Source organism: Sander vitreus, chromosome 6 (genome assembly GCF_031162955.1).
Source record: "Sander vitreus isolate 19-12246 chromosome 6, sanVit1, whole genome shotgun sequence".
Classification (NCBI taxonomy): domain Eukaryota; kingdom Metazoa; phylum Chordata; class Actinopteri; order Perciformes; family Percidae; genus Sander; species Sander vitreus.
Genome location: NC_135860.1, coordinates 13,755,773 through 13,781,989, shown reverse-complemented (window position 1 = coordinate 13,781,989; position 26,217 = coordinate 13,755,773). Strand labels below are relative to the sequence as shown.

Genomic DNA, 26,217 nt, shown 5'->3' with positions numbered 1-26,217 from the left:
ATATAAAATAGTACATATATCACTGAGTTCGATGGGTGGATCTGTAAAGGTGATTGAGTGAGTAGGGGACAGTTTTTGTTTTTCTTCGTGTGAGTGAGGCGAACATATTTATCGACGGTCCCTGGGAGTTACGTCACAGGCTAGCAACCGCTTTGGTGAGAGGAGGGGGAGGGAGAGAAAGAGTAGAGGAGATACCGGCATTGGACGTGAAAGCCATCCAGCCGTTGGACGGGAGAGACGCAACAAGAAAATAGCAAGAATAGTTACGTTAAGTAGGAATAGCCTCGATTAACGGTTGGAACAATAACGGCAGGGCTGAAAAAGTCTCAAGAGACCAAGCAAGTTTAAACTGTTGTATGTTACCCGAATTTAAGCGGCTGGATGGTCTGTTATCACTTTGTTATGAAATAGGAATTAGAGTGGGCTTTGGTGAAAGTGAAAACTAACTAGCTAACGTTAGCAAGCTCCTTCCACTCTGGATTTTGAGATTCGAGAGGTTGACTACATTTCAGTGGGACCGGTGACAAGCTGTGATTTGGACTCACCTGCTAACTTTACTAGGACTTCGCCACCTCCAGACCGGGAACACCGGGTTTTTGTAAAAACACAGCCAAACCTCTAGTATCTATACACCGAGGAGGAGGAGGGAAGGCACAAAGAGCGAAGAGCATCCAGAGAGAGGGGAGGAACTTGGAGGACGGGACAGAGAGAGCGCGGTGAGGACAACACGGGGACCCAACAGAGAGCATCCTTCTTTAATTTTTGATCTGCACAAGCAACACTCTGCCTATAAGCAATAAACGGTAAGAGCTTTGATGTATGTAGCCTGTATATTTCCTTGTGTTGTTTTGTTTTGTTCTGGTGTGTGTGTGTGTGTGTGTGTGTGTGTGTGTGTGTGTGTGTGTGTGTGTGTGTGTGTGTGTGTGTGTGTGTGTGCATTAAGGGGGATCGGACAAAGAGCAAGGGAGCCCCATGACATCCGTGTGTATGCTGTAACCTACAGCTGGCTAAACAAAGAAACCGCTCTATTGCAATGATTTACCCCCAATCACGCTGTTTCCTCTTTTTTATGTGTAGGGTTCCTGAACGCTGTTTATCCACCAAAAGGTAATGAATGCTTACAAATATTTTCGATTTATATAAATATATATATATTTAATTGGGTAGGGGGAAAAGTCCCATTATTGTTTTTTGATTGGCTAATTAACATTTGCATAATTGTTTTACCAGAAGCTATGAAGCCCTTTGTCATCAGGCTGGGCGATAAATACTAAAAATGATCACGCAAATCATTTTTACATTTATTTTCTTAATGGGGCAAATGTTTTATAGCCTGAAAGCAGTCAAATAAGAAATTGTATTTAGAATTTATGTTGATTTTTTTTGTATTCTTAAATTATTTTTTTTATCTTACAACTACAAATATCCTAACACTATAAAACATTTTAATAAATTACATATTATAAACATAAACCTCTGAGGTAATACTACAAATATTATTGTGATTCCATAGAAGCTTTAAGGTCTAAACTAAATATAAATAAATAAATATATTATAAGTCACTAAATTAATATAAAAATAAAAAATATTTTAGGGTTAATATTGTGAGTATTATTGTGTTATTGTCCACTTCTCTGGCTGTGACCCAAAGACTCATCCAGCATCGGTTGCTCCTCTCCAGGGTTACCTGCTCCTGATCTGTTTGCCCCTGCAGTACCCGGTCCTCCTCTCCACTGTGTCCTGATGAAGGAGGCAGACGCCATCAAGCTGTTCGTAGGGCAGATTCCTCGGAATCTGGAAGAGAAGGACCTCAAGCCTATCTTCGAGCAGTTTGGCAAGATCTATGAGCTAACCGTGATAAAGGACAAATACACTGGCATGCATAAAGGTAGGTGTTGCCATTATAACACAGCCTAAACATAGAAAGACAGATAGCTAGATAGATAGATAGACATATACGTAGATACTAGATATATAGACGTGTGACAGTAAGGCAGATAGATGGGTGGGTTTTCCTGTGCTGAGAGTCACATGTCACCATGGAAACTGTCACACCTCATCTCGTCTCCATCTCCTGTTAACACTGCAACGAGAGATTATGAAGACAGGCAAACAAAGTTGGTTACTACAAGTCGGTTACTACAATTTCACTGTGAATCAAAAATGTGCTTATGTATGCATGAGTATGCTTGTGCCAAAATTTACTAAGAAGAATACTATATAAAGGTGTCATATAATATATGGTTTATAGAGTTGGGAGACTCCTAATGGTGTTAATGATTAGGAGGTTTTAACTAATGGCCCCTTCTAACAATGGATCGGTGATAAACTATAGCAGAAACACACACACACACACACAATGACCTGGGGTCCTGTGTGTTATGAACCAGATTAGGCTGTATGCTCCAATCAGTGTAATGGGCCTTTAAGCCTGGGTGACACAGGGGAAAGAATCCGTTGTTTTGAGAATCCCCATGGCCACAGTAAGCCCCTCTTAAAAGCAATGAGATGGACCATAAAATGCATGTGTGTCAGTGTGTTGTGTGTCATTATGTGAGTCATTCTCAATTCTTCAGATGTACACTCTGTGTGAATGTCTCCATCCTAATCGTCAAATCTTCTCTTCTTTACTCTGAATCTACATTAGTCTGTCTGAGATGTCACCGAAATGCTAACCTGCTGCTAATCTTGTTGTCTTAGTGCTGGTGACAGGTGTAGTAAACAGCTCTGGCCAGCCAGTTCTGCTACCTACCCCTCCCTCACACACACAGACACAGGTACAGCACATAGGAAAACAGAGGGAGTGTATTTGGAGTGATCGTGAGGCATGCATAGTGGTTGGTTTAGGGCAAAATCCTGACTGTGCCCAGCCTGTAAGGCCTTGTTAGCCCCACGCACACGTCTGTGGTGCTGTCATGTGTGCTGACTCGTGCCGTGCCGTTCTGAAATGTGCCGTGCCGTGGAGTGTCCTTCTCTGCCCTAGAGTGCATCATCATGGTGTTGTCAAGTTTAGTTACAGTGCATGAATATATATTTTTTAACCCTCTCGCACAGTTAGTCTAGTGATAAATCAGAATAGGTGACAATTACTCAGGGAAGGCACCAGAAAAGGAGATATTTAAATGGTGTAGCTGTGTGTGTTTTTGTAGGAGGTGATACAGATACAGATACAGAAACAGTAATAGAGAATGATAAGTATTAGAGCTACTCACTGACCTTTATTACCGTTACTCCTTTCCCTTCTTTTTTTCTTTTTCCCGTCTCTCTCTATCTGACAGGATGTGCGTTTCTGACGTACTGTGCGAGAGAGTCGGCACTGAAAGCCCAGAGCGCTCTACACGAGCAGAAAACACTACCAGGGGTAAGTGCACTTCCCAAACAGTTCACACTTATGCAACAATTCACACAAGCTTGCACATACACTCATATCACAGAAGCCCCCTCGCCCCACCTACATGCACAGACGCTACCTTGTATACACAAACACATAAGTGGTCCCAAATCAGTGTGTGTTTCTGTGCTATTGGAGATTCAGCTCCCATTAGTAACACTGTGACATAACTCAGCAGCCAGCAGGCGTCTGCTAAGGACAAACACTCCCTCTCACCGGAGACACGTAGGGTACTCCGTGAGCAAAATCATCTCCATTTCTCTATCTTTCTCTGTCCCTCCATCTCTCTGTCTCTCTTTCCGTTAGCCTCTGGTGATAGCTCCCGCCTAGAGAGTCTGTGTAATTAATGTGGCCATTCCCCTTTGTCTCATCCCAGTCTCCCTCAGTCTCTCTTGTGAGGGATTGTGTGCTGCGGCTGGGCAGGGGTAGGACACTGTTCATTATCGATGGGGCACTGTGCGAGATCTGTGTCTGTCTCATAGGCTGTACCTCTCTGTCGCTCCCTCTCTTTTTTTCTGTCTGACCTGGTTTTCACTACAGTTGTAAACAGATTTTACAATGGCTGTTTTCGAACATTTTGCATTTTTACACCGAAAGTAGGCTGCACTACTACCTAGCCAAGAGAGTGCTGTTGAAGTATAGGGCATTTTGTAGAGATGGCATTTTCCCGAGCCTTATCTATACTCTGATTTGCAGCAGTTATAACAGAATAGTGAATGTACATTCCCCATCTATGATCCTTTCTCTATCTCATTCTCTCTGTGCCGCCCTGCCACTGATCAGAGTTTCAGTTCCTGCACCTTCTCTGCAAGCTGGGGTGTTGATAAGATCTTTGTTAGAAAATGGTTGGAGGAGAGCCTGAAGAAAAATACTTTGGGGGAGGGGAAATGTTCCAACAAACACAAATCCCTAATACATATTGCAATCATGCATGCTTTTCCATGCAGCTGAAAAATGCCTCTGCAGTTGTACACACACAGTCACACGTACGAACGCAGTATGTTAAAAATGACATTAATCCAATTAGGGCCTGCTAAGACGTCTGACCTTTCTGCGAAAATCACCTCTCCACTGTCTGCTGTGTCTTGTTTCTCCCTCTCATGCTGCCCTTTGTCCTTTGACTCATCCCTCTAACCTTCTCCCCTGGGTTTTACTTTTATCCTTTCCTGTTGATGATAACCAGCTCGTCGCAGGAGCAGTGAATTTCCAGATAAATTGTGATGAATATTCTGAACACAAGGAGGAAACATTTGCAGGGAGGATACTCATTAGCGGTACAGATTTATCAACCAGCAAGAAACAATCAGAAGTACCACCACTCCCCTGAGAAGGACTAGTGCTGAATCGAGGGTGTGGCTGTCGTGTGCTGGGTTTTCAATTAGCCTGGACTTTCAATGAGCAATATTACTGTTTCCGCATGTGGCTTTCCTCAATTTGGTTGCCCATAGAGGTTTATATGAAAGCTATATTGTCTCTTATCGCTGAAGAGGCAAAAGTCTTCAGAGTAAAGTACTCTTAAGAATATGAAAAATGATTTGATGAAGACCTTATTTCAGCATGCTTATCCGAGTTCAGCAAAGTGGTTGATGAAAAACAGTAAATAGAAGCTAGAATGTACACCGTTTTTCAAAAACACGTTCCTGTATTCAAAGCACTCACACATGTTTCTGACTCATTAACTAACATCCCCTCTGGTATGTTGACCACTGCCTGAGTTTTTTTTTTTAAAGATTATATTTTTGGGGGCTTTTCCCTTTATTGTGTAGAGACAGTGGATAGACATGAAAGGGGGAGAGAGATGGAGGATGACACGCAGCAAAGGGCAGCAGGTTGGATTTGAACCCGCGCCGCTGCAGGACTCAGCCAACATGGGGCGAACGCCCTGACTGCCTGAGTTTTTTAAAGGATAAATCAAACTCTAATTTCTCCAAATAATTCCAAGGGATTATTTTGGTGGTTATATTTTAACTTGAAGGCCTCCCCTCCCTGTATCTTCTCTAAGGTTTAGCACTGCTATCACTTTCCACTACCTGACTATACCCTTTCTCTATCCTGTATGTCTTTCTCCCCTTGCCTGTCCATTGCCTTCTTTGACAGGATTTAGAAATGACTTCAGACGATTTCTCTCTCCCTTTCATACATCATCCCATTGTCCCATTCTTTTCTTTACCTAAAAATTGCTTTTTCATCTCTTCCTTATTCCTCCTTTTATTTTCCCTCCATGCTTTCCATTTTATCTCTTTTTTTCCCCTCAAATCCCCTCTGTCCTCTGTTCAACTCCTCCCCTCACGTCCCTCAGTTTCTCTGCACCAGTAGCATATTACAGAATGTTCTCTTCACTACCCCAAACCTTTCATCGCACACTCCTTTTCCTCTCTAAAATCTCTTCATGGTATCCCTCTTTCATCCCTGCTTTTCCCTTCCTGCTGTCTTTTACTCATTTCCCCCCCCCCCCTCACTGCACAGTCACGCTTCCTCCTAGGATTCTCATTTCACAGTCATTTATGGCAAGCCTTCTTCTAAGTCCTCCTCTCAACGTCAGTCCCTATCCCTCTTTCTCCCTCCACCCCACTCGCAGTTCCTCTCCCCCTCTTCTCATTTCCCCTCCTCTTGATTAGTTGACCCTTTGGACTGTTTCACACCCCCGTCTCCTCTATCTCCTCCCCCTCTTCCCCTTCTTTCCCAGCTCCACTTGTTAAGCTGCATGATTAGTTTCTCACAAACTCATTTTCATAGTCAGATCCTGGACTCACCATGGGGCAAGGGGGCTGGTGTGTGTGGGTGTGTGTGGGTGGGTGTGTGTGTGTGTGTGTGTGTGTGTGTGCGCGTGCATGTGTGTGCGTGTGTGTGCGTGTGTGAGAGAGAGTGCGCGCGTGTGTGAGAGAGTGCACGTGTGTGTGTGTGCATGGCAGTCTTGAATCCTGGAATTGCTCCTAAATGCGGGTACTGCTGGAACGTCAGGCACCTCATACAACTTTAATAGAGCTGTAGCATCACACACTCATACAGATGTGTTTCTCTTACACCATGGCCAAGCAATTAAAGGTTCGGGGACAAGTCCAATGATACAGAGTGCTCTGTCTGTCACTCACTGATGGGATTTAACGCTGATTTAACGGTTCCAAGCAGCCAGTAGAGGAATGAAAGGAAGAAGACAAACACAGAGAGAGCTGCAGAGAAACTGTACCTCAAATGTCCCCCGCTAGCTTCAGCAGGGGCAGTCGACTGTCAGATTGGAAAACGAGGAAAAGGATAGAGGGATTGTGAGAGAAAGAAAGAGATGAACAGATGGCCTTATCAGAGTGTCCTGCGCCTTGTGTTTAATTTGGACACAGAGAAGGAAGGAGAAGCACAGAGGGAGCATGAGATGAAGAGAAAGAGAGAGTTACATTATATTAGTCACAGTGGCAGAAATTTACCAGTGGAACCACTAGCAACTCCCACTGTAGCACACAGATGTTTTGGATGTGGTACAGATATTCCCCCTGGGATGCATCCACACGAAAGAGATGTTTAGCTGTCGCATATCAGTCCTAATTTGCACTTGAAAATTGAATTTCTCATTTGTATGCAGAGGTCGCACCAAATGGGAATAATGAGGAAAATATTCAGCGATGTAAAAATATGCTCCTATAAAATGTACATTTTTGTTTTACCTCATTGATGCTTAACTAAATTATGACTAGTATTGCTAAGTGGGTGAACAGGACAGGACAAATAAGCAAGTAAACGATACAAATAAGAATCTCCATCAACAGCCAATAAGCCGTAATACCGTCAATGTATTTAATATTTTTTTCATCACATCTACATACATGACATTGATTTTTTTGGAAACACAGGAACATATGTTGTGCCATGGCTATTGTCTTGTTAGTACAGAGGGTTTGTGGCAGTGTGTCCAAGGTCAGAGGTCAGGGCTCAGCCTCTAGTCAACAAATACAGGGTGGCTGGTATCAGAGCTGTAAAAACAGGGTGACAGGAGGGGGTGTGGTGAAGTGAAAGTTTGGATACGGAATGTTTATTCATAATTTTTTTTTCTTGTCTTTGGTATTTATTATGCTTTTGGATAAAACATAATTACAGCATAATTTGTTTGACATGCTGGTTTTTCAATAACTTAACAGTACTGTAGTAGTAAACTTGTGAATTGTTATGGTGTTACGTTGGCCACTTTAAAATGATTGTTCACATCCCAGGCTTGAATGTCATTGACAGTTTGTCTATATTTCAGTAAAAAGGAACTGGTATATTTTGTACTCCTGATAACACAAATTTTACAGTTATCATTCATACAAAACCATCCTTGCTTCATCTTAATCTCCATCCTTCCTTCCTCTGTCTCAGACCACACTTTACTCCCGGCCAGTTTAGACTTTAACCTCACATCTCCCTCCCCCTCTCTATCGCTCCATCTCTCCAATGCCTACTGCCGCTGTATTTCCTCCCTTATCTTTCCCCTTATCTTTTTCTTTTGTTCTCTGTCGTTGATATCTCTCTCTCCATTTAATCTGCACTCTCTTCTCTCTGCGTTTATCACTCCATCTTTGTTCTACTTCAAACACAAGTGTTCGTACATACACACATACATGTACACGATCACACACACACAAACACACTCACACGCATCTGTTTGGTCACGCTGGCATCCGCAGATCTCAGTGTAGGTGAAATTAAAGTGTGATAAGCAGCTTACCAGGTGTGTGTTGTCATGCTTCACTGCTCTCCAGGCAGCACTCTGCTCCCTGTTCTTTGAATAGAGCCTAACCGAAGCCTACACACACACACACACACACACACACGCGGGCCTAATTAATTATTAAAAAGGCAGAAGAAGCGCCACAGTTTAGTAGTTAAAAATAACTTATACACATATCGATACACTTTTGAAAAATATAATAAAAATGAATTAAATAAATTGGAATTGTTCCATTGTTTGATGCTTGAGCACGCAAACATGTGAGCTGTGATGTATTTTATTGAGCCTGGACTGAAGAGAGAGAAAGAGAGAGAGAGAGAGAGAGAGAGAGAGAGAGAGAGAGAGAGAGAGAGAATTTGTTATTTATGTCCTGGGGCTGAAAAGGCTATATTTATTTGCATGCACAGTATGGATTCACATAGACTCAGCGTGGTACTTTTAAGGTGCAGCAGCTCAGTAGTGATGCCAGTGCTACTTCCAGACTATATAACTTAATTCTTAAAGACAAAAATATCGGTGTAAAAAAAAAAAAGTGTTCCTTTAGTATGTTTGTAGTGTTAAGATGAGAATGACTGGGAAGTTGGACACAATCTTTTCATGCGTCCATCATCCAGTCCTTGTAGTTGATGTTCATCAGATCCACTCAGGACGTGTGATGTGTGCATGTTGTGTATGTTCTGTGTTTTTCCATGTGTAATCTAAGATGCCTGGCAGGCAGCCTCCCTATGGGGCAAAGCTATGATGAGCAATTATCCACTAGGGCGACTTTGTAGGCTAATTTAGCATATTTATGTGGTCAGCAGCACTGTTTACTATTCACCTTCACTGCTTACTGCTGCACTTTCAATTCAGAACAGACCCCAGTTCCCTCTCTCTTTCTCTCTCTCTCTTTAATTTGTTCTCAGTCTCTTCCCTCTGCCGTCCCCCTGCCTCTATCTCTCAACACCTGATGGGGTTTGTGATGTGTATCGCTCCCCCCTCCCTTGTGGTGCTCTCTATTTTTATCCTCACTGTGTGTGGGATGGGAAGGGAGAAGAGGGACAAGTGTAGAAAAAAGTGTGTATTTGTGTGTGCAAGAAGTAGAAAGAAAGAAGAGGAGCCAGAGAGAGTGATACTGAGGGGTATGCAGAATATAGGGGTGTTGGGTTGTGTACAACTAAAACCAAGGGGGATTTAGCTTGTTTGGTTTTAACAAAAGTATTAACTGTGTGTGTGCTTGTATGTGCGTGTGCATTTGTGCATGCAACATGGACAGAGAAAGAGAGCCTGCCTCATATTTCACCACAAAATTGAGGCAGAATCTAATCATAGCCTCATAAAAGCCTGACCCTGGAGAGCGCCTGCCTCTCTAAGGCCCCCACACCCATCCACCCACTCACACACAGACGCACATGCGTGCACACACACACACACACACACACACACACACACACACACACACACAGGAACATTTGTAGGAACATTTGTATCTTGGCCAGTTTGATTATTTGTTTGTGTGGACACATGATTGCTAGGTTATGTGATTGTTCACTGCCAATTCTGTGTCTCTCAGATGCTGAGCCCTAAAGTAGCCCAAAGTTGAGTTGAGTCCATATCACACACCATCTGTTTTGGAAATCCAGCCAGCTACAAAAATCTGCAGGGCCTAGTTCCCGCATTCATAGATTAAAAAGAACTGTTTAGTTGCAATTATATGTCATCATTATTGCATCTGATGCTGGACGTGCTTTGTTCTCGCAACTTATAGCTGGCTTTAGACCTGTAGTGAAGCACAGCATGGGCAGCTTCAGTGTGCCCATTTAAGTCTGGGATTCACGTTTGGCTTATCGCAAGATGCATACTTAAGGCGATGAATTTAGAAATCAAAGCATGTCCAGTGGTAAAGTCCCCATATTTAAATTAGACATTAAATATAGATATTACACATTGACAGATACATTTGACTCATTATTGTAAGCACACAAGAGGGGATGTCTTTCATTTATGTATTTGGGTTTTTTAAGGGATTATAAAGAAAGTAAACAAGTGCCAGAAAGCAGAGTGTGCCAAGAAACCCCTTAAAAGCAGCAAGCTTAACAGATGCCCGGATATTGGGTATGGCTTTGATCACTGAGCAGTGTCACTGATTTCCAGTGCCAGATCATATAGCAAGCATCACTTACTTTTGACATCAGTTGCATGCATGTACTGAACTCCCAGAGTCTGGATTTCAAGTAAAGCAAAGAAAATCCTCTGCAATATGCATGCATTGTCTCAGCATGTAATATGTATACGTCTGCACTAAGCTGGACGTATGGAGCAGGGCACATACAATGGTGGTGAATGAGTGTGAATTTGTCTGAATGAAAAGGGGGGTAAAGAGTAGTGGAGGAGGGCCATAAGTAGGTTTGGCATGAATAGGAGTGTATAGACAGGGAGGGGGTAGGGTGAGACAGGGGAGGAGCAGAGGAGGTCGAGTTAGAGGGAAGGAGGAAGCAAGACAAAAGTTTGCCATAATGAGCGTAGAGGAAGGGGCAGGCGGGTGTTGTGTGGAAGAAAGGGTTTTCTGGGTGGTGGAGGAGTGGGAGGGTGTCAGGGCGCACTTCTGTCAGTTTAAACAGAGACATCTGTCAGAGGGGGTTACTGGTGTGTGTGTGTGTGTGTGTGTGTGTGTGTGTGTGTGTGTGTGTGTGTGTGTGTGTGTGTGTGTGTGAGATTAGGCAAGCAAAGGGGTTGAAGGGACTTTATTTGCACCTGGGGTGCGACCTCCACTCTGAGGTCTCCTCTTTAACCACACTTCAACCTGCTGTCTCGATAATGGCCTTTTCACACTGACCTAAGGGCAAAGCTGGAGCTTCATAGACGAAATTACACTATTGTAGATCGACACGATAAGAGAATAGGCCAACAGGGCTTGTGTAGCTCAGTGGTATTTGGTTTGTTAATGAGCGAGTTAAGCCTTGTTTTAATAATGCACACAAAGGTCTGGTTCAGTTCATGTACATTTGGATTTTAAAGCAGATTTGTAGTTATTGAATGTAGGATTGTGTATACTCCTTCACTTTCTGTGTGTGGTTTATTACATGTTAAGGTTTAAAGGTGAGGTTGATCACAATTAAATAAGATTTAGGTTTGGGTATAACTTCTAATGGATAAGCCAGACATGTCATCTTTAGGTATATACACCCATAGGCCTGTGTATTACGTGTATGACTTCAATCTGAATACTATATATAATTATGTTGATTAATGTACAATTATGTCAAATCGTAGAGAGTTAGTAGAAAACAACTGCAGGAGAATTTAACAAAATGTACAAAGCAAACAACATTTCTTTAGATAGATTTGGTGTTAGAGTGATCTTGGAACTGATCAGCCAATTATTTATCATGTTTTAGAAAGTTTTAGAAATTTTAAGTATGCCTTATGAGTTGTATCCCAATGAAATAGAAGCGAGTAGTGTTAAGATCAAATAAAAAACACAGCACTATAAATAGATTTTACTCCTATGGTGTGCACAAAAACAGTCAGAGTCAATATTAGGCTATTTTGTCCTTTGGATTAAGCCTTTATAAGAACTTACAAGTCATTTGCATATTTGACTTGTCTAAATTTTATGGGATCCTGCCTAACGCTGGAACTATCTGAGCATCCAGAAATGTGTTACTGGTGCTGTATTGAATGTAATCTCAGTGAATATGAGGTTTTTGCAATCATGAATTTGTATGGCTTTGAGCAGCCTTTTTAATTCACCAGCTCATTTCCCAAAGGACTTACTCTCCCGAAAATAGAAAGAAGGTCCAAGTGCATAGGTCTAACAGTTATCCGCTATAGTGCTGTTGGATTACGTTGGACTAAATCCAAAGGATCAAATTTAAGTGAGTGCTCCACTGCTGCATGCAGAATGTTCTCATTGGGGTTTGACAAAAACAGCATAATATTATATGGATCAACAGGGTAGTTAGTTCTGCGTTATGCATGGTTTGATACCATTACTATGGAGAGTAATGAAGGCAAAAAGAGAGGGAGAGAGAAAGGAGAATATGTTGGTAATCCATGCTCCAGTAGAGAGGCTGATGAAGGGTTAACAGCCAGATAAAGTATTGAGTGGATGGGAAGGAGGGCAGACTTCTCAGGTGTGAAGAATGGAATGAGAGAGACAGGGGAAGGAGGGATGAGAGCAGGGGGATGGGCCGCTCAGGAGCTTGTATTATAGTTGCAGGCTCCCGTTGCCAGGCAACGGAGCTGAGCGAAATGCCAGGTTGCTAGGTAACCTGGGGGATGCAAAGCCTAACGTGGTGCGATAGAGAGATGAGAGAGAGGTGGGGTGGAGCTGTGCTGCTGGGCTGCTCCACCTTCCCGCTCACTCGCTCTGTTTCTCACATCTCAGTGTTTTCATCCAGCTGTGAATGAGAGCCATATACTCAGTGTCATCAGGGAGTCAGGGTGTTCCTGTTTTCCTGAAATATAAATACGCTAAAAACACGCCGATGATCCACTTGATAGAGCTGATATATAGATGAATCACAGATAATGTGATTTATTATTATAATTTTCATTATCTATTTATGTGCAATTGTTTTCTCTATTCATCGATTAATCATTTGGTTTAAGCCCATCACAAGGTCCCAGAGTCCAATGTGACAGCTTGAAATGTTTTGGTTTGTCCAACCTACAGTCCAAAGCCTAATGATACTCATTTAACTGAAGTTAATCCCATTTGGGATTTTTCTTTTTGCCATTCTTGCTTCAAAGACACATCTTAAATGATGAATTGATTAATTATTGTTTGTCAAATGTATGTCAATATCTTATCACCAGCAGTCATCATCATCAACGTATTCAATCAGAAATATAATATATTTTATTTTGTAAGTGTTGCCCAGCTCTCTAGCTTAACACCAAGTGCAGTCTAAGCCATTCCACTTATACTGGAGCAGAAACAATAGACTTCTTTTAATCGATACAGCATCTTTTCTTTTTTTTTTTTTTTTTACAGACTTTATATATCTTTATTTCAAGGACAAATGCTATTGTTTGTACAGAGATTGTATCTTTTACATTTTCAATCCCTCCCTGACCAACCCACAACTTACATAATATTCATTAATAGTAATAGTACAAAATATGATGAGAATAATAATGATAATAATAATAATGATGATACAATATTAAAATAAAATAAGATTTAAAAAAATAAAAAAAATAAAAAATAATTAATTAATTAATAAAAAATAAAAATAAAAAAAATTACAAAAAAAAATTTAAAAGAGAGAGAAAAACAGTTGGACACCACAATCAAAAGTGTAACAATGATACAACAATGAACACAAACACCTGGAGCACTTGTGCCGAAGCATCAAAGACACAGTATCTTTTCTATATGATTTTGCATTGATCAGCATGAAATTTATTTTTTGGTACCCAAGAAGGTATATTGTGTAGTTCAAAATCAAGGCAGAATTATGTTAAACATTCATGTAGTTTTATGTAAAAACAATGTTTTTTAATAGAGACAAATATGAGGTGAACAGTTGTGCTATTTAGCTCAATTTTGGTTTTGCCAAATCAACATAAGGGTTCACTATACTGATGATAATGAGTCTGTAGGCCTGCAGGGCATGTGACAGCAATGATGAAGAAAAAATGAGAGGGAGAGTAGGAGCTACACAAAAGGAGGAAGTGAATTGAGATAAAGGAGGGAACGGATGGAAAGAGATAAAAAAGCAGAAATGCCCATGTCATCAGGCAGGGTATGGAGGGATTATGGAGTGGAAAGAGGGGAATTGAGGATGGGGGAAGAGGAAGAGGGTGAAATAATGCTAGATCGTGGAGAAGGGATAAAAATAGTTTTCCTTTCTTGTGCACTCTGGAAAATGGACATCTGAAATTGTGTGGATGGAGTGTTCCAGAGGGAAATTGAAGGGGGAAGAGTGTGTGCGTTTGTGTGTGTGTGTGTCTGTACACACACACACACACACACACACGCACGCACGCGCACATACACACACACACACACACACACACACACACACCATTGTCTGTTGCCATGCTGTGTCAGTTTTATATTTCTGTTTGCGGGAACATTTGTGGAGAACTGCCAAAATTATAACATTGATTCAACACTGTACTTTAATCCATGTTCCAAATAGCGCATGCACACACACACATTTAAATACACATGCTACCCCCTAACCTCATGATGTGGTGCAATGGTTTGTTCCACTGATTTTGCGTAGGTGGGGGAGGAGGTAGAATACGATTTGATTGGATAATCCAAGGATTTAATATCCCCTAATCCTGGCACAATCCTCTCTGCGTTACTGCAGGGAGTAAGATTAACTGTATGTGTGTAGTATGTGTTTATTTCTGTGTGGGCAAAAGGACGGGTGCTCTGTGTGTGGGGAAAAGTGTAGTGTGTGTGTGTGTGTGTGTGTGTGTGTGTGTGTGTGTGCGTGCGTGCGTGTGTGTGTGTGTGCGTGCATGTGTGTGTGTGCGTGTGTGTGTGCGTGTATATGTGAGTGACATGTACTGTGTGTGCATGCAATGTGTAAGTGGACGTGCCTCCACTGCGAGTGGTCATGCAAGCTCACACACGATCATATATCACATATTTCGCCCTCATACATCGCTACGCTGCTGCTCACATACAAATTCATTTTTCTTAGAGATACAAAAAAAGGGCTTCTTAGTATTTAGCAGGACGGATCAGACCTACAGTATGATGCGCCTTTGCAGATGGTTTCTGTTAATTAAGTCTTAATTGGAACGTAAATAATTAGAGGATCATTTTACTTGAAAGGAGCGTATGGCTGTTCATGTGTGTTGAGGTAAAGGAAGAGAAAAGAGTGGAGTACAGTGTGACTGACTAGCATGGACTGTACTTTATTTGCATTTCTTCATCTCAGGCTCAAGGGAATTTTAATTACTCTACTACAATATAGATTCAGTTCCCTCACCTTCTCCCTCTCCTTCTCTTGCTCAGAACCAAATTATACTTACTTCTTCCTCTGGATACTGCCCACATCTCTCATAAATCTTCTGTCCTGTTCATATCCTTGTTCTCATACATTTTTTCTCTATGCTCATTTTTCCCTTGTTACATTAAGTCAAAGAGAGATAAAGGAGATGATAAGGAAGATAGTATGAAGCCAGCAAAGCACTCTCCAGCACAAATTCTTTGTTTACCCAAAGAGCACAGCAGTCGCCCTTGGTAACCAGCATCCTTGTTTACTTACCCAGTGTGCCGTCATATGATTGCCATGACAACGAGCTAGTTGCCATGCCAATTTTCCGATGCCATTGTGTGTCTTCGTATCAGCAGTATGCACTCCTCACCTGCTGTCTTGTGTTCAGTTTCTCTGGCTTTTTCTCCATCTCCTCTGATTCTCCCTCTCATCTTTCTCCATGCATCTTATGAACTTTATATTATATGGTTACTTCAAATCATCAAAAGGTCAGGGCTGTTCAAGCAAACACATACACAAACATACTCAGAAATAGATCAATAAGCCTTGATTGATAAGTTGTAGTTGGGAAAAATTAGGTTCTTCTGTTCAGTCTGTTTTACAGTCACAAGGATAAGCTTGAACAGGGCTAATAAAGGAAGTAATGGATGAGGTGATGGATGGATAGAAGGATAGAGAAGGGGTTAGTGGGCACAAATCTTGCTACAATCAGCCTGCTCTACAACACAGGCCGAAATCAATGAACAAGACTGGACTGATCGATGAGTTGACAGTGCTAGATGGATGGCAGCGTGGATGGATAGCAATAGCACCAGGACTGGGATATGATGGATGGATGGATGGATGGATGGATGGATGGATGGATGGATGGATGGATGGATGGATTGGATGGATGGATTGGATGGATGGATGGATGGATGGATGGATTAGATGGATTGGATGGATTGGATGGATTGGATGGATGGATGGATGGATTGGATGGATGGATGGATGGATTGGATGGATGGATTGGATGGATGGATGGATGGATGGATGGATGGATTGGATGGATGGATTGGATGGATGGATGGATGGATGGATGGATGGATTAGATGGATTGGATGGATTGGATGGATTGGATGGATGGATGGATGGATTGGATGGATGGATGGATGGATGGATGATTGAATGGATGGATTGGATGGATTGGATGGATGGATGGATAATTGGATGGATGGATGGATGGATGGATGGATGGATTGGATGGATGGATGGATGGATGGACAGATTGAATCCAAGGTCACTGAAAACTTTGAGAGCGTGTGTATCTGTAAGTTTATGTGTATGCTGACATCTCAAGTCAATAAAGGTCCAGGGTTAAAAATGTAGGTCATTCCTTCCTCTGCAGACCTTCTGTGCGTTTGGGTGTTTGTATGTGTGATGGCCTTGCCTTAGATCAATAGCTTTGTGGTGACAGCTAAGAGCTGATTAATCAAATGTATGGATCTGTCTCTCTGCTCTGCCCTCTCCTCAATTACCAGCTTCATTACATTGCCTTAACACCCCACTGGGACCTCTCTCCATTCTTCCTCCTCATCCCCTCCCTTTTCCTTTCCTTCTCCACCCTCCTCCTCCTCTTTGTCCCTTCCCGTCCCTTTTCTAATCCTCTATTCTTTCCTCTGAGTTTTACTCCTCTCTGTCATAGATACAAAACACATCTAATTCCCCTATTGCTACAAATCACTTTTTGACTGGCTGTGAGACAAGGCATTAATTAGTACATTTTACAATTTGTCCCAGCTGAGTGAGGAAATCTGAGCTTGACTGATAAGGATGTTATATTCAAAAATGTAAGATGGTTGTTTGGACTTGGTTTTGCAACATTTCAAAGCTTGGATTAGAAAATAGGAGTGTCTACCCCACAAGCACGCTGTTTTCTTCTTCTCTTTTTGACTTTACTTTGTGTATCAATGTCACTCCCTTCTTCAAACCTTCCTCGCTCAATCCCTCCTCTGGATCCATCCATTTTTCTTCCTTTCTCCCTTCCTTGTGCTTCTTCCCTCTTTTCATTGCCATCATCCTGCAGCCCTTCTCCTCCCCCACCCCATCCCTCTGGCATTAACACTCCGTCTCATTGCCTCAGTGCTATGACTAAGCACTAAGTGTGTATAGTATGTTTGTGTTTGCCTTTCTGTGTTTGTGGCAAACCTGTGTGTCTGTAGATAGTATATGCATTGAAGGGCTTTTCAGAACATGTGTGTGCATACATGCATTAGCACTCTGAGATTAAATCTTTGTAGTCGTGACATTTTTAGACGGAGCTAGTCACGACTGAATCACGCCGCACTCCTCCCCCTCTTTTTCTTTCTATTCTTTTTGAATCATCCTCTCAGGGGCAGCTTTGCTTTTATCCTCCCACTCTCCATCTCTCTGTCTCAGTCCTCATGTAATGCTTCTTTTTCCAGCATTTTCATTCACTCCCTGGGTTCCTCTTGGCCTTCCACCTGCCCTTGCAGTCGGTCGAAGTCAGTCGGGGTCCCCCAGGCCTGACTCTCGTTCTCCATCCTTTTATTTTTAGCTGACTACGCCTGTTTGCTTCACACACTTGTCATCTCATCTCATTGCTCTCCTGCCCCCCCCCCCCCTTCTCTCTATCTCAATCTACTCTTGTCCCTCATCTAATCCGTAGTTCTTGTGTAATCCAGATCAGCTGGCCTGCATTCTTAATCTCGTCACTTCTCAATCTCCCCTCCATTCTGTGTGTGTGTGTGTGTGTGTGTGTGTGTGTGTGTGTGTGTGTGTGTGTGTGTGTGCGCGTGTGAGAGAAAGAGAGATATATCAGAGATGGCAAGGTTGTGTGTGCTTTGACACAGAAAGAGAGCAGCCTGGGACACAGTTCAGACACACCTGTCACCTGCTAAACTTGATTTATCAGTGACTTAAAAACACATGGACACACACACACACACACACACACACACCTTTGCTATGACTATTTTATTTATTTAAAAGCTATTTAATGCAGGTCACTGACTGAAATTGATATAATTTCAATTAGTATACTATACTCTTACAGTGGTATTAAGATCTTCCACTAGTTTCTCATTTCACTTGCCACTTTTTGGGGTTTCAGAATTGTCGGCTAGCTAACCCTGTCACATTTACAGAAATGTTGATTAATGTTTGTTGTCCTGATATAAATAAATATGTTAAATACATAATGAAATAACCATGGAACAAATGCTATGAGACTGTTTACTGTAAGTGGAGTCAATACTAAAGACATGTCCTGTGATAAGACAAATAGAGAGAGACTTGTTTTTGTCGAACATCTGTGTTGATGTTCCTTCTTGTTTGTTCCGCAGATGAACCGGCCAATCCAGGTTAAACCAGCTGACAGCGAGGGTAGAGGAGGTGAGACAAGTTACAGTTACACACACACACACACACACACACACACACACACACACACACACACACACACACATTTTAGTGTGAGAGTCACAGAGAGAAGGGTAGGTGTCAAGTTGGATCAGATAGAGATGGATAGTAGTCTAAGGGGTGCTAAATACACAAACATGTACACACAGACAGTCAAATCACACTCATTCCACTCCCCTCTCTCATTACCCATCTCTATAGCCAATACTGCTCCCTGGTGGACATAAATGGTAGCTTCCATTTCTGTTAACACAACTTCTATAGTCTGATCAACAGAGGTGTGAACAATTTAAGGGGAAATAAAGTTGATTTCTTATCATTTCCTTTCCTTTCTTCCATATTGTTGGTCTCTCAGAGGACAGGAAATTGTTTGTGGGCATGCTGGGAAAGCAACAGAGTGATGAGGACGTCAGAAGACTTTTTGAGCCCTTTGGCAGCATAGATGAGTGTACTGTGTTGAGAGGGCCCGACGGCACCAGCAAAGGTAAAACACATACAGTACATATGCTAACACACACAAACTACCTTATTTAGTTCAGTTGTACTTTGTAATTTGATATATTCTGTGTGCTGTAACTGACTCTGTTTTGTTGCAGGGTGCGCTTTTGTAAAATTCCAAGGACACGCTGAAGCCCAGGCTGCCATCAACAGCTTGCATGGAAGCCGCACAATGCCTGTAAGTTGCATGCATGAAATTGGAAAATGATTGAAAACGTACAACACACACACACACATATACACACACACACACAAGGTATGCACACACACATCGTGTTCCAAAGACATGTGCATGAGTCACGTGGGGCAGTTTAAATTTTCTGTAGGTTATAATGTAAGTAATGTAATCATCTCTCTTCTTTGGTGGTGTCCTGGGCATCATCTACATGCTAGTATAGGCCTGAGCCCCATATGATTTGTAAATGGATTAATTGTATGGAGAAAATGAATGAATTAGTAAGCAGTCCCATTAACACATAAAGAAGACAGCATGTAACATTACTTTTAATTGCAGTTGAAACTTACTCCATGTCTCCTTCTTTTGCCGGACAGGGTGCGTCGTCCAGTCTGGTGGTGAAGTTTGCCGACACAGAGAAGGAGCGGGGGCTGAGGAGGATGCAGCAGGTGGCCTCCCAGCTCGGCATATTTAGCCCCATGACCCTCAACTTCCCCGCCTACAATGCCTACACACAGGCGGTCAACGCACAGGCAAGCAGTTTACAAATGCACAAACACTCACTGCGCTACACACACATACACACCAAGTTTATAAGGGGAGTGCTGTGCTTATGAAAGGATGTAATAAGTTTGAAGAGGCTATCAGTAGTCTAATTGGGTCTAATGTTATTACTTAGACAACAGAACATACGTCATTTGGCATTAGCTTTCCCGCAACACACAACCATTAACCTACTGACTCAGGACATAATGGCCTTGTAATTAGATCTCTATTCATCTGTTCCTCCATCATTCCCTCTCCCTAACCCTTTTTCTCCTTTTTTCCCTCTCTTTGTCTCTCTCTCTCTATTTTTCCCATATCCATTTAACTGTCTTTTTGTTTTCTCTCTCTCCCTCACTTTTTTCCCTCTTTCTCCCTCCCTCCCTCTCTTTTTCTCCATCCCCTTCCTCGCTCTCTGTTTCCTTCCCTGTCTACAGCTTGTCCAACAGCAGGCCTTGGTTGCCCAGTCAGCGTACTTGTCTCCTGTGGCAACAGTTGCTGCTGTACAGATGCAGCAGATGGCGGCGCTCAATGCCAATGGAATCATTGCCACACCCATTACATCCATCACGCCGTCCTCGGGTAGGCTGCCATACACACACACACACACACACACACACACCCACACACACACACACACACACACACACACACACACACACACACACACACACACACACACACATACAAGCACAATCACAATCACATGCCATGCATACTCAAAAACATTCTTGGACTTGTATATAGTCAGACACATGCACTGGAGCTGTATTGTAAAGAATATAGTGGTTTGTAGATAAAGTTATCAGCTGTATATTGTAACACAAAACATATTTTTATAATGGTCAGCAGTCTTTTCCCTTAGATGCTTTGCTTCATCAAAATAAAAATCGAAGTTTAAAGCACTTTTTTATTTTGCATTTGTATAGCAAGATAATTGCATAAATAACTAAGGATTTTGAAGGTGTAGATACAGGTGTAGTCAGTAGAGTAAAAGAGCTGCAATGACAGACTCGTTATCTGGACTGTAATCTGCGTCTGTAGGTACAAACACACCACCAACTATGGCGGCAACGCCTGTGCCATCTCTCCCTCCGCCACTAGGAGTGAATGGTTACAGCAGTCTGCCAGCCCCCACCAATGGACAACAAGCAACGGAAGCGCTATACACCAATGGCGTTCACCCATATCAAGGTTTTTATTTTAGTGTTTTATTACATATTTTTATTGGGTTTACAAAGTGTCTGTAGTATAACATCCCAGTTCCCCCCACCCTCACCTCTCCATCCATCCCCCCCCAAAAAACAAATAACTAAATGAATAAAGAAAGAATGAAAGAAGAAAAGAAAGAAAAGAAAAAGAAAAGAAAGATTTCCTGTATCCTTCTGTCATGTGTCAGAGGGGTGGCATGGTTCCATTTAAGAAGAGTCAGGCTAACAGAGTAGTTAATGTGTTGACATGCTGTGTCGTGGTGGACATATTCAAACTTGGTGGGAGACCAAATAGGGCTGTTAGAGTGTTGGGGTCAATAGGTGTGTTGAGGGCCCCGGCCAAGTGTTTTATATATATATATATATATATATATTTATATTTATATATATATATAGGATGAAATATTAAGGTATTTTAATAAAATCTAAGAACCATACATACAGATGTATAGACATTAAACTGAGGAAAATCCAAGATTTATTATCACATTGTTTGTATTTTTTCTATTCTCACTATTTTTCTATTTTCTGGCTCTCCAGCTCAGAGCCCAGCAGCAGCCCTGGACCCCCTACAGCAGGCGTATGCAGGCATGCAACACTACACAGGTTGGTGTAAGTGAACAGACAGGTGACAAGAATGTTTAGATAAAGCGCGTTGAGCGACGTCTTCTCGCTGTGGGTTGGAATGGCATATGTATGGATAGATGTAAAATGTATAAAAAACCCAAATGTAAATGCACACATATTGCTTTTAAAATCACCTTAGGTTCAGTAATGAGACACATCTGGCCACACTAATATAAAATGTCACTACATATCAAATCCACATTCAATTGTCTAATCACAAATAAATCTTCATGTGCAGCTCATGCAGTAGGTTAAATCAGGATACATCTAAATAAGGAACAAGTTTGACTGCCATCGTCTGAAGGACGGAAGTGTTCCAAGGGCAATTGGTTGAATTAATTTTGTTACGATTTATCTGATTTCATTTTCACACAAGACACACAGCCATGGCTGGTAATAATGTAATACAGCTAATGATACCTTTACCTCATTCGTATAGATGATTCATACTTATTAAATAAATGGGGACTGTCTGTACTGTGTGCATACCAGACTCAGACCAACAAAGTCATTGTTGTTGTGTCTTGCTCTATTCAAGTGTTACATTTAATAGTTTTCACCTTCAGCAGGAGACGTTTCAGTTCAAACGAAATGATTCTATTGGACACTGCTATGTTGCCACCTGTTGTTTTTACCCAATCAGATTTTGTTACTGTCTCTCCCAATAGCGGCGTACCCTGCTGCCTACGGATTAGTCGGGCAGCCATTCCCCCAGCAGCCAACACTGGTTGCCCAGCAACACCAGCAGCCCCAGCAACAGCAGCAGAGAGAAGGTGATGTGACTTCCTGTCTGTCTGGTGCCACACCCCTCTCTAGTGATCTTATTTAAAGTTGTTTATCACAAGGTTTTTACAGCCTGAGATAATTTATCACACTCTAATGTCTAATGTGTGTGTGTGTGTGTGTGTGTGTGTGTGTGTGTGTGTGTGTGTGTGTGTGTGTGTGTGTGTGTGTGTGTGTGTGTGTGTGTGCGCGCGCGTGTGTGCGTGCGTGCGCGTGTGTGTGTGTGTGTGTTTCAGGTCCAGAGGGCTGTAACATCTTCATCTACCACCTGCCTCAAGAGTTCAGTGACTCTGAGATGCTGCAGATGTTCCTGCCCTTTGGCAATGTCATTTCGGCTAAGGTGTTTGTTGACCGTGCCACCAATCAGAGCAAATGCTTCGGTAAGACACAAAAAGAGGGAGGAGGGAGAGGGGAGAGCAGAGAAAGGAAAGGACGAGTGAAAAAGACAGGGTGACTCGTGTAACAAAAGATATTGTGTCTGTTTAAATGTTGTGTGTTAGTTAAGTTGAGGCAAAGGCACGGTGTAGAAGAGAGGTTTGATTAAAATAACTCTTCTTTTTCTTTCTCTTGCAGGATTTGTGAGTTTTGACAACCCAGCCAGTGCTCAGGCTGCCATCCAGGCCATGAATGGCTTCCAGATCGGCATGAAAAGACTGAAAGTGCAGCTCAAAAGGCCCAAAGATGCCAACCGCCCATACTGAGTGACAGCAGAGGAGGAAGAAGAAATAAAGAGAGGTGAGGTGATGAGTGACACGACATGAAGAGAAGTGAGGTGTTGTTTGTTGGGGGAGCAGGAGGATAAAATTAGGTTAGAAAGAAAAAAAACCTTGAGAAGGTAGCGTTAACACTGCAATGCTAATTGATGGTACAAAGTTAAAAAGAAAAAAGCTTAACATGACATATCAGTGAATAGTAACAGTGGGTTACTCATATGAAAACAACTAATCAACTCAGGAAAAGTGAAAATACTAAATATTGTTTTCCTTTTTATTTTCTTTCACAATCTTATTTATTTTCTTTCCTGCTGTTTTGATCTTTTCCTGAAACGGCAACTTACCTCACCCAAGATCCTTCCGTCCAATCATAATTCACGAGGACCCCATCGCTATGGCAATGGTTGCCTAGTGACCGATAAAGCCCTGATCCCCCCTTCCTCTCGCATTGTTGTAAGTTAATTGGTTGGCCTGTGTTTGGGTTGCTGTGGCGATTGATTGCCTGTGTTGGTTGCCCTTGGCAATTTTTGTTCTGTCACCTCGAGCAACCAGCCATGCGTTGACCTGCATGTCCTGTTGCTGTAGTGACCACAGACTGTGTTTGGTGCATTGTGACTTTATTTTGTATTGACCTGTGCACATACTGATCAATAACTTTCAATAGCCAGGACTGTACTCAGAATCAATTGATTTAATTGGATATTTGATACACTTAATCATTGTATAGTCATTTGATAAATTCTGCAGCAACGCTCGTTATTTTTTTGCAGCTTTGTTTTTGATCAGTTTCTGTAGTGTTCTGTTTGGTGTGATTATTATTTGAACAAATTGTTTGGGTAAAGTAGTGAGCGTGGGCATCTATGTGTACATATGTGTCTGTGTTACACTGTTAGTGTGTAATGCAAGAGTGCAAAATGTTTGTTGTACTAGTGTCTGTAAAGAGAGGTTTTCCAGAGGTTTCCATAGTGGACTGGTGGAGAAATGTAGAACAGCAGTACAGTTTACATCAAAATATGCAAATTATATTGATGGAGGAAGTAACATGCTAGTATGATATTATGCAACATACAACAATGGAAAATTGTGAAATGATTATGCAGTACAGTACATAGAAGTTTAAGTATGGCTACAAACCGGTCCAAATGGCAATACAGGTAGAATAGAAAAGAGCAGAAATCTGAGTTTTATGGCAAAAGCACACTATTTTAAGGCGAGCATGCATTTTGTTGATCTGTACTCTGATAGGCTGAGTTTTATATTCCTGGATTCTGATTTGTTACACTGTTTAATGTGGAACTTTAGTTTTTTGCTCCTTTGTTTCTCTTTCTTGGTCTCTTTTACATCTTCTATCAGTGCTTTTGTGGTGTTTCCTCCCTCTCTCCTTCACTACTACCCTCCTCCTCCGGTCCCCTTTTCTCCTCCTACTTGTTCCCCCTTTTCTCTGTAAAATTCTTTCTTCGCTTCTCTTTATCCCAACCTTCTCTTTCTATCCCTCTAGCTCGTGTTTTGAGGTAAAGGGTATGTGGTTGTTATGGTGGAAAAACAAGTGCCTCTTGCTTATTGGAGAACAGCCTTCAACTATAGGAATTCTGGGAGAAATAGAGGATATCTTAAGTTTGAGGTAAATTAAATCCTCCACAAACCCTAACCTTTACCAAAGAGGCGAACATGTGTAGCTGCTGTCAGACCAGTGTGTGGATGCACCGTCACATGGCAGCACACATTATAAATAAAGGATTCTGTTTCTATTTCTAGACAAACCTTTACATAACAAATCCTTGTGGATAATAACAAGGTCTTTCATATCCAATGGACCTATCTGATAACCACCACTGTGCCCCTACATCAGTCAGATTAAAATTATCACCCAGAATTTCTATACTGCAAATGCCAGAGAGTGATGCATGTCGGTAGTAGTGTTTGCTTGCCATGACCCCAAGGCACATGAGTGCAGCACATGCATACATAAACACATATCAACTTTACAAAAAACACACACACATACATACCTCCAGACACTCAATCACACAAGGACACGAATAAAGGGTTTTCACTGTATTGAGTTGCATGATCCAGACACTGTGTGTGTATGTGTTAAAGCACCATGATTTCTTGCTTTTGAATTACAGAGCTTTATAACTGTGAATGATGCCTTCTTGTTTAAACTCACCAAGATGAAACTGAAATAAAGCCAAGCTAGGAGCATCCTAAGGTGCCATTTGCTTCCAGACTTATAAAAGCATTTCAAGTCATGCCTACAAGATTTTTGTTTGACGGGAGGAGCATGTTTGACAAGATGTAAAGATCAGACAGAAACATGGAGCTCCAGTGTATTTATAACTTTGCTCTCTAACATATCCTCCCTCCTTCTCTGTCCCTCTCTCCTTGTTTATGTATCATTCCCTCTACCCCCCAACTCTCCCTCCCTTCACAGGTGACCTTTCAGAGTCCAGCCGATGTGGAATCCCAGGGTTCATAGTGCTTTCAGACTGTCTGCTACCTTTGAGTGTCCGGGGAGTGCAGCCACACACACTGACACACACTCACACGAATACACATGCGCTCTCAACACTGAACCTCGAACGGTACAAGGCTGATATACAAATGTACATAAAGTGCACAAACACACACGCCTGCAGACACTCACACAAAACACACACGGTTCACACAAGTCAGTAATCTTACCCATACAGCCAAGGGCTTGGTTTGACCATGGTCTATGTGGAGTTTGCCAACAGGGTGTTTAGTAGAGTTACTGTAAGATAACTCAGACTGAGCATGTATGGAGGGTACTGATGAAAAAATTCTGATATATCACTTCAATAGACTTTAACATGTCTGTACCATGTCTATTCCATGACAAATATAGAGGGGCCGATGTTTCATAATAAAAAAAGAAAGAAAATACAAAAAGATGTCTAAATGAGTAGGTTAGAGAGACTTTGGAGAAAATCCTAATGACCTGTAAATAATTTAGTTTACAAAGAGCAGCATTTAAAAAACAAGAAAAAATGCAAAAAGAATACTACTTTAGATAAACACTGAACAGGACACAGCGACATTATTATTATTATGATTATGATTATGATTATTATTATTATTATTACCACTAGTAACATCATCATCCTCATAAAGGGATATTACATTCCAAATTGTAAAATGGGAAATCACTAACCTATTTTAAATTTCTACTTAGATTTTAGGTGAAA

The 26,217-nt window shown here is 41.7% G+C and overlaps 1 protein-coding gene across 3 annotated transcripts; it reads left to right on the top strand.

The window, feature by feature from the left end:
* The first annotated feature begins 192 nt into the window (after positions 1 to 192).
* celf3b (cugbp, Elav-like family member 3b) lies at positions 193 to 26,217 on the top strand. 3 transcript variants are annotated; one of them, XM_078252835.1, is made up of 15 exons: positions 193 to 803; positions 1,078 to 1,107; positions 1,683 to 1,889; positions 3,280 to 3,362; positions 18,383 to 18,431; positions 18,814 to 18,942; positions 19,055 to 19,134; positions 19,509 to 19,664; positions 20,112 to 20,256; positions 20,779 to 20,868; positions 21,426 to 21,497; positions 22,181 to 22,285; positions 22,532 to 22,675; positions 22,869 to 23,030; positions 25,443 to 26,217. In XM_078252835.1, the coding sequence occupies exons 3-14, from the start codon at positions 1,745 to 1,747 to the stop codon at positions 22,994 to 22,996; spliced, it is 1,326 nt and encodes a 441-aa protein (XP_078108961.1). In that variant the 5' UTR covers positions 193 to 803; positions 1,078 to 1,107; positions 1,683 to 1,744; the 3' UTR covers positions 22,997 to 23,030; positions 25,443 to 26,217. The 3 variants fall into 3 exon arrangements, with proteins under 3 accessions (XP_078108961.1, XP_078108960.1, XP_078108959.1); XM_078252834.1 differs by having other exon boundaries at positions 20,719 to 20,868; positions 21,426 to 21,491; XM_078252833.1 differs by having other exon boundaries at positions 20,719 to 20,868.

Coding starts and splice junctions, on each gene's coding strand:
- celf3b (XM_078252833.1), top strand. CDS start 1,745: ATGAAGGAGGCAGACGCCATCAAGCTGTTCGTAGGGCAGATTCCTCGG. Junction 19,665..20,111: donor CACAGGCGGTCAACGCACAG/GCAAGCAGTTTA, acceptor CCCTGTCTACAG/CTTGTCCAACAGCAGGCCTT. Junction 21,498..22,180: donor GCAACACTACACAGGTTGGT/GTAAGTGAACAG, acceptor CTCTCCCAATAG/CGGCGTACCCTGCTGCCTAC.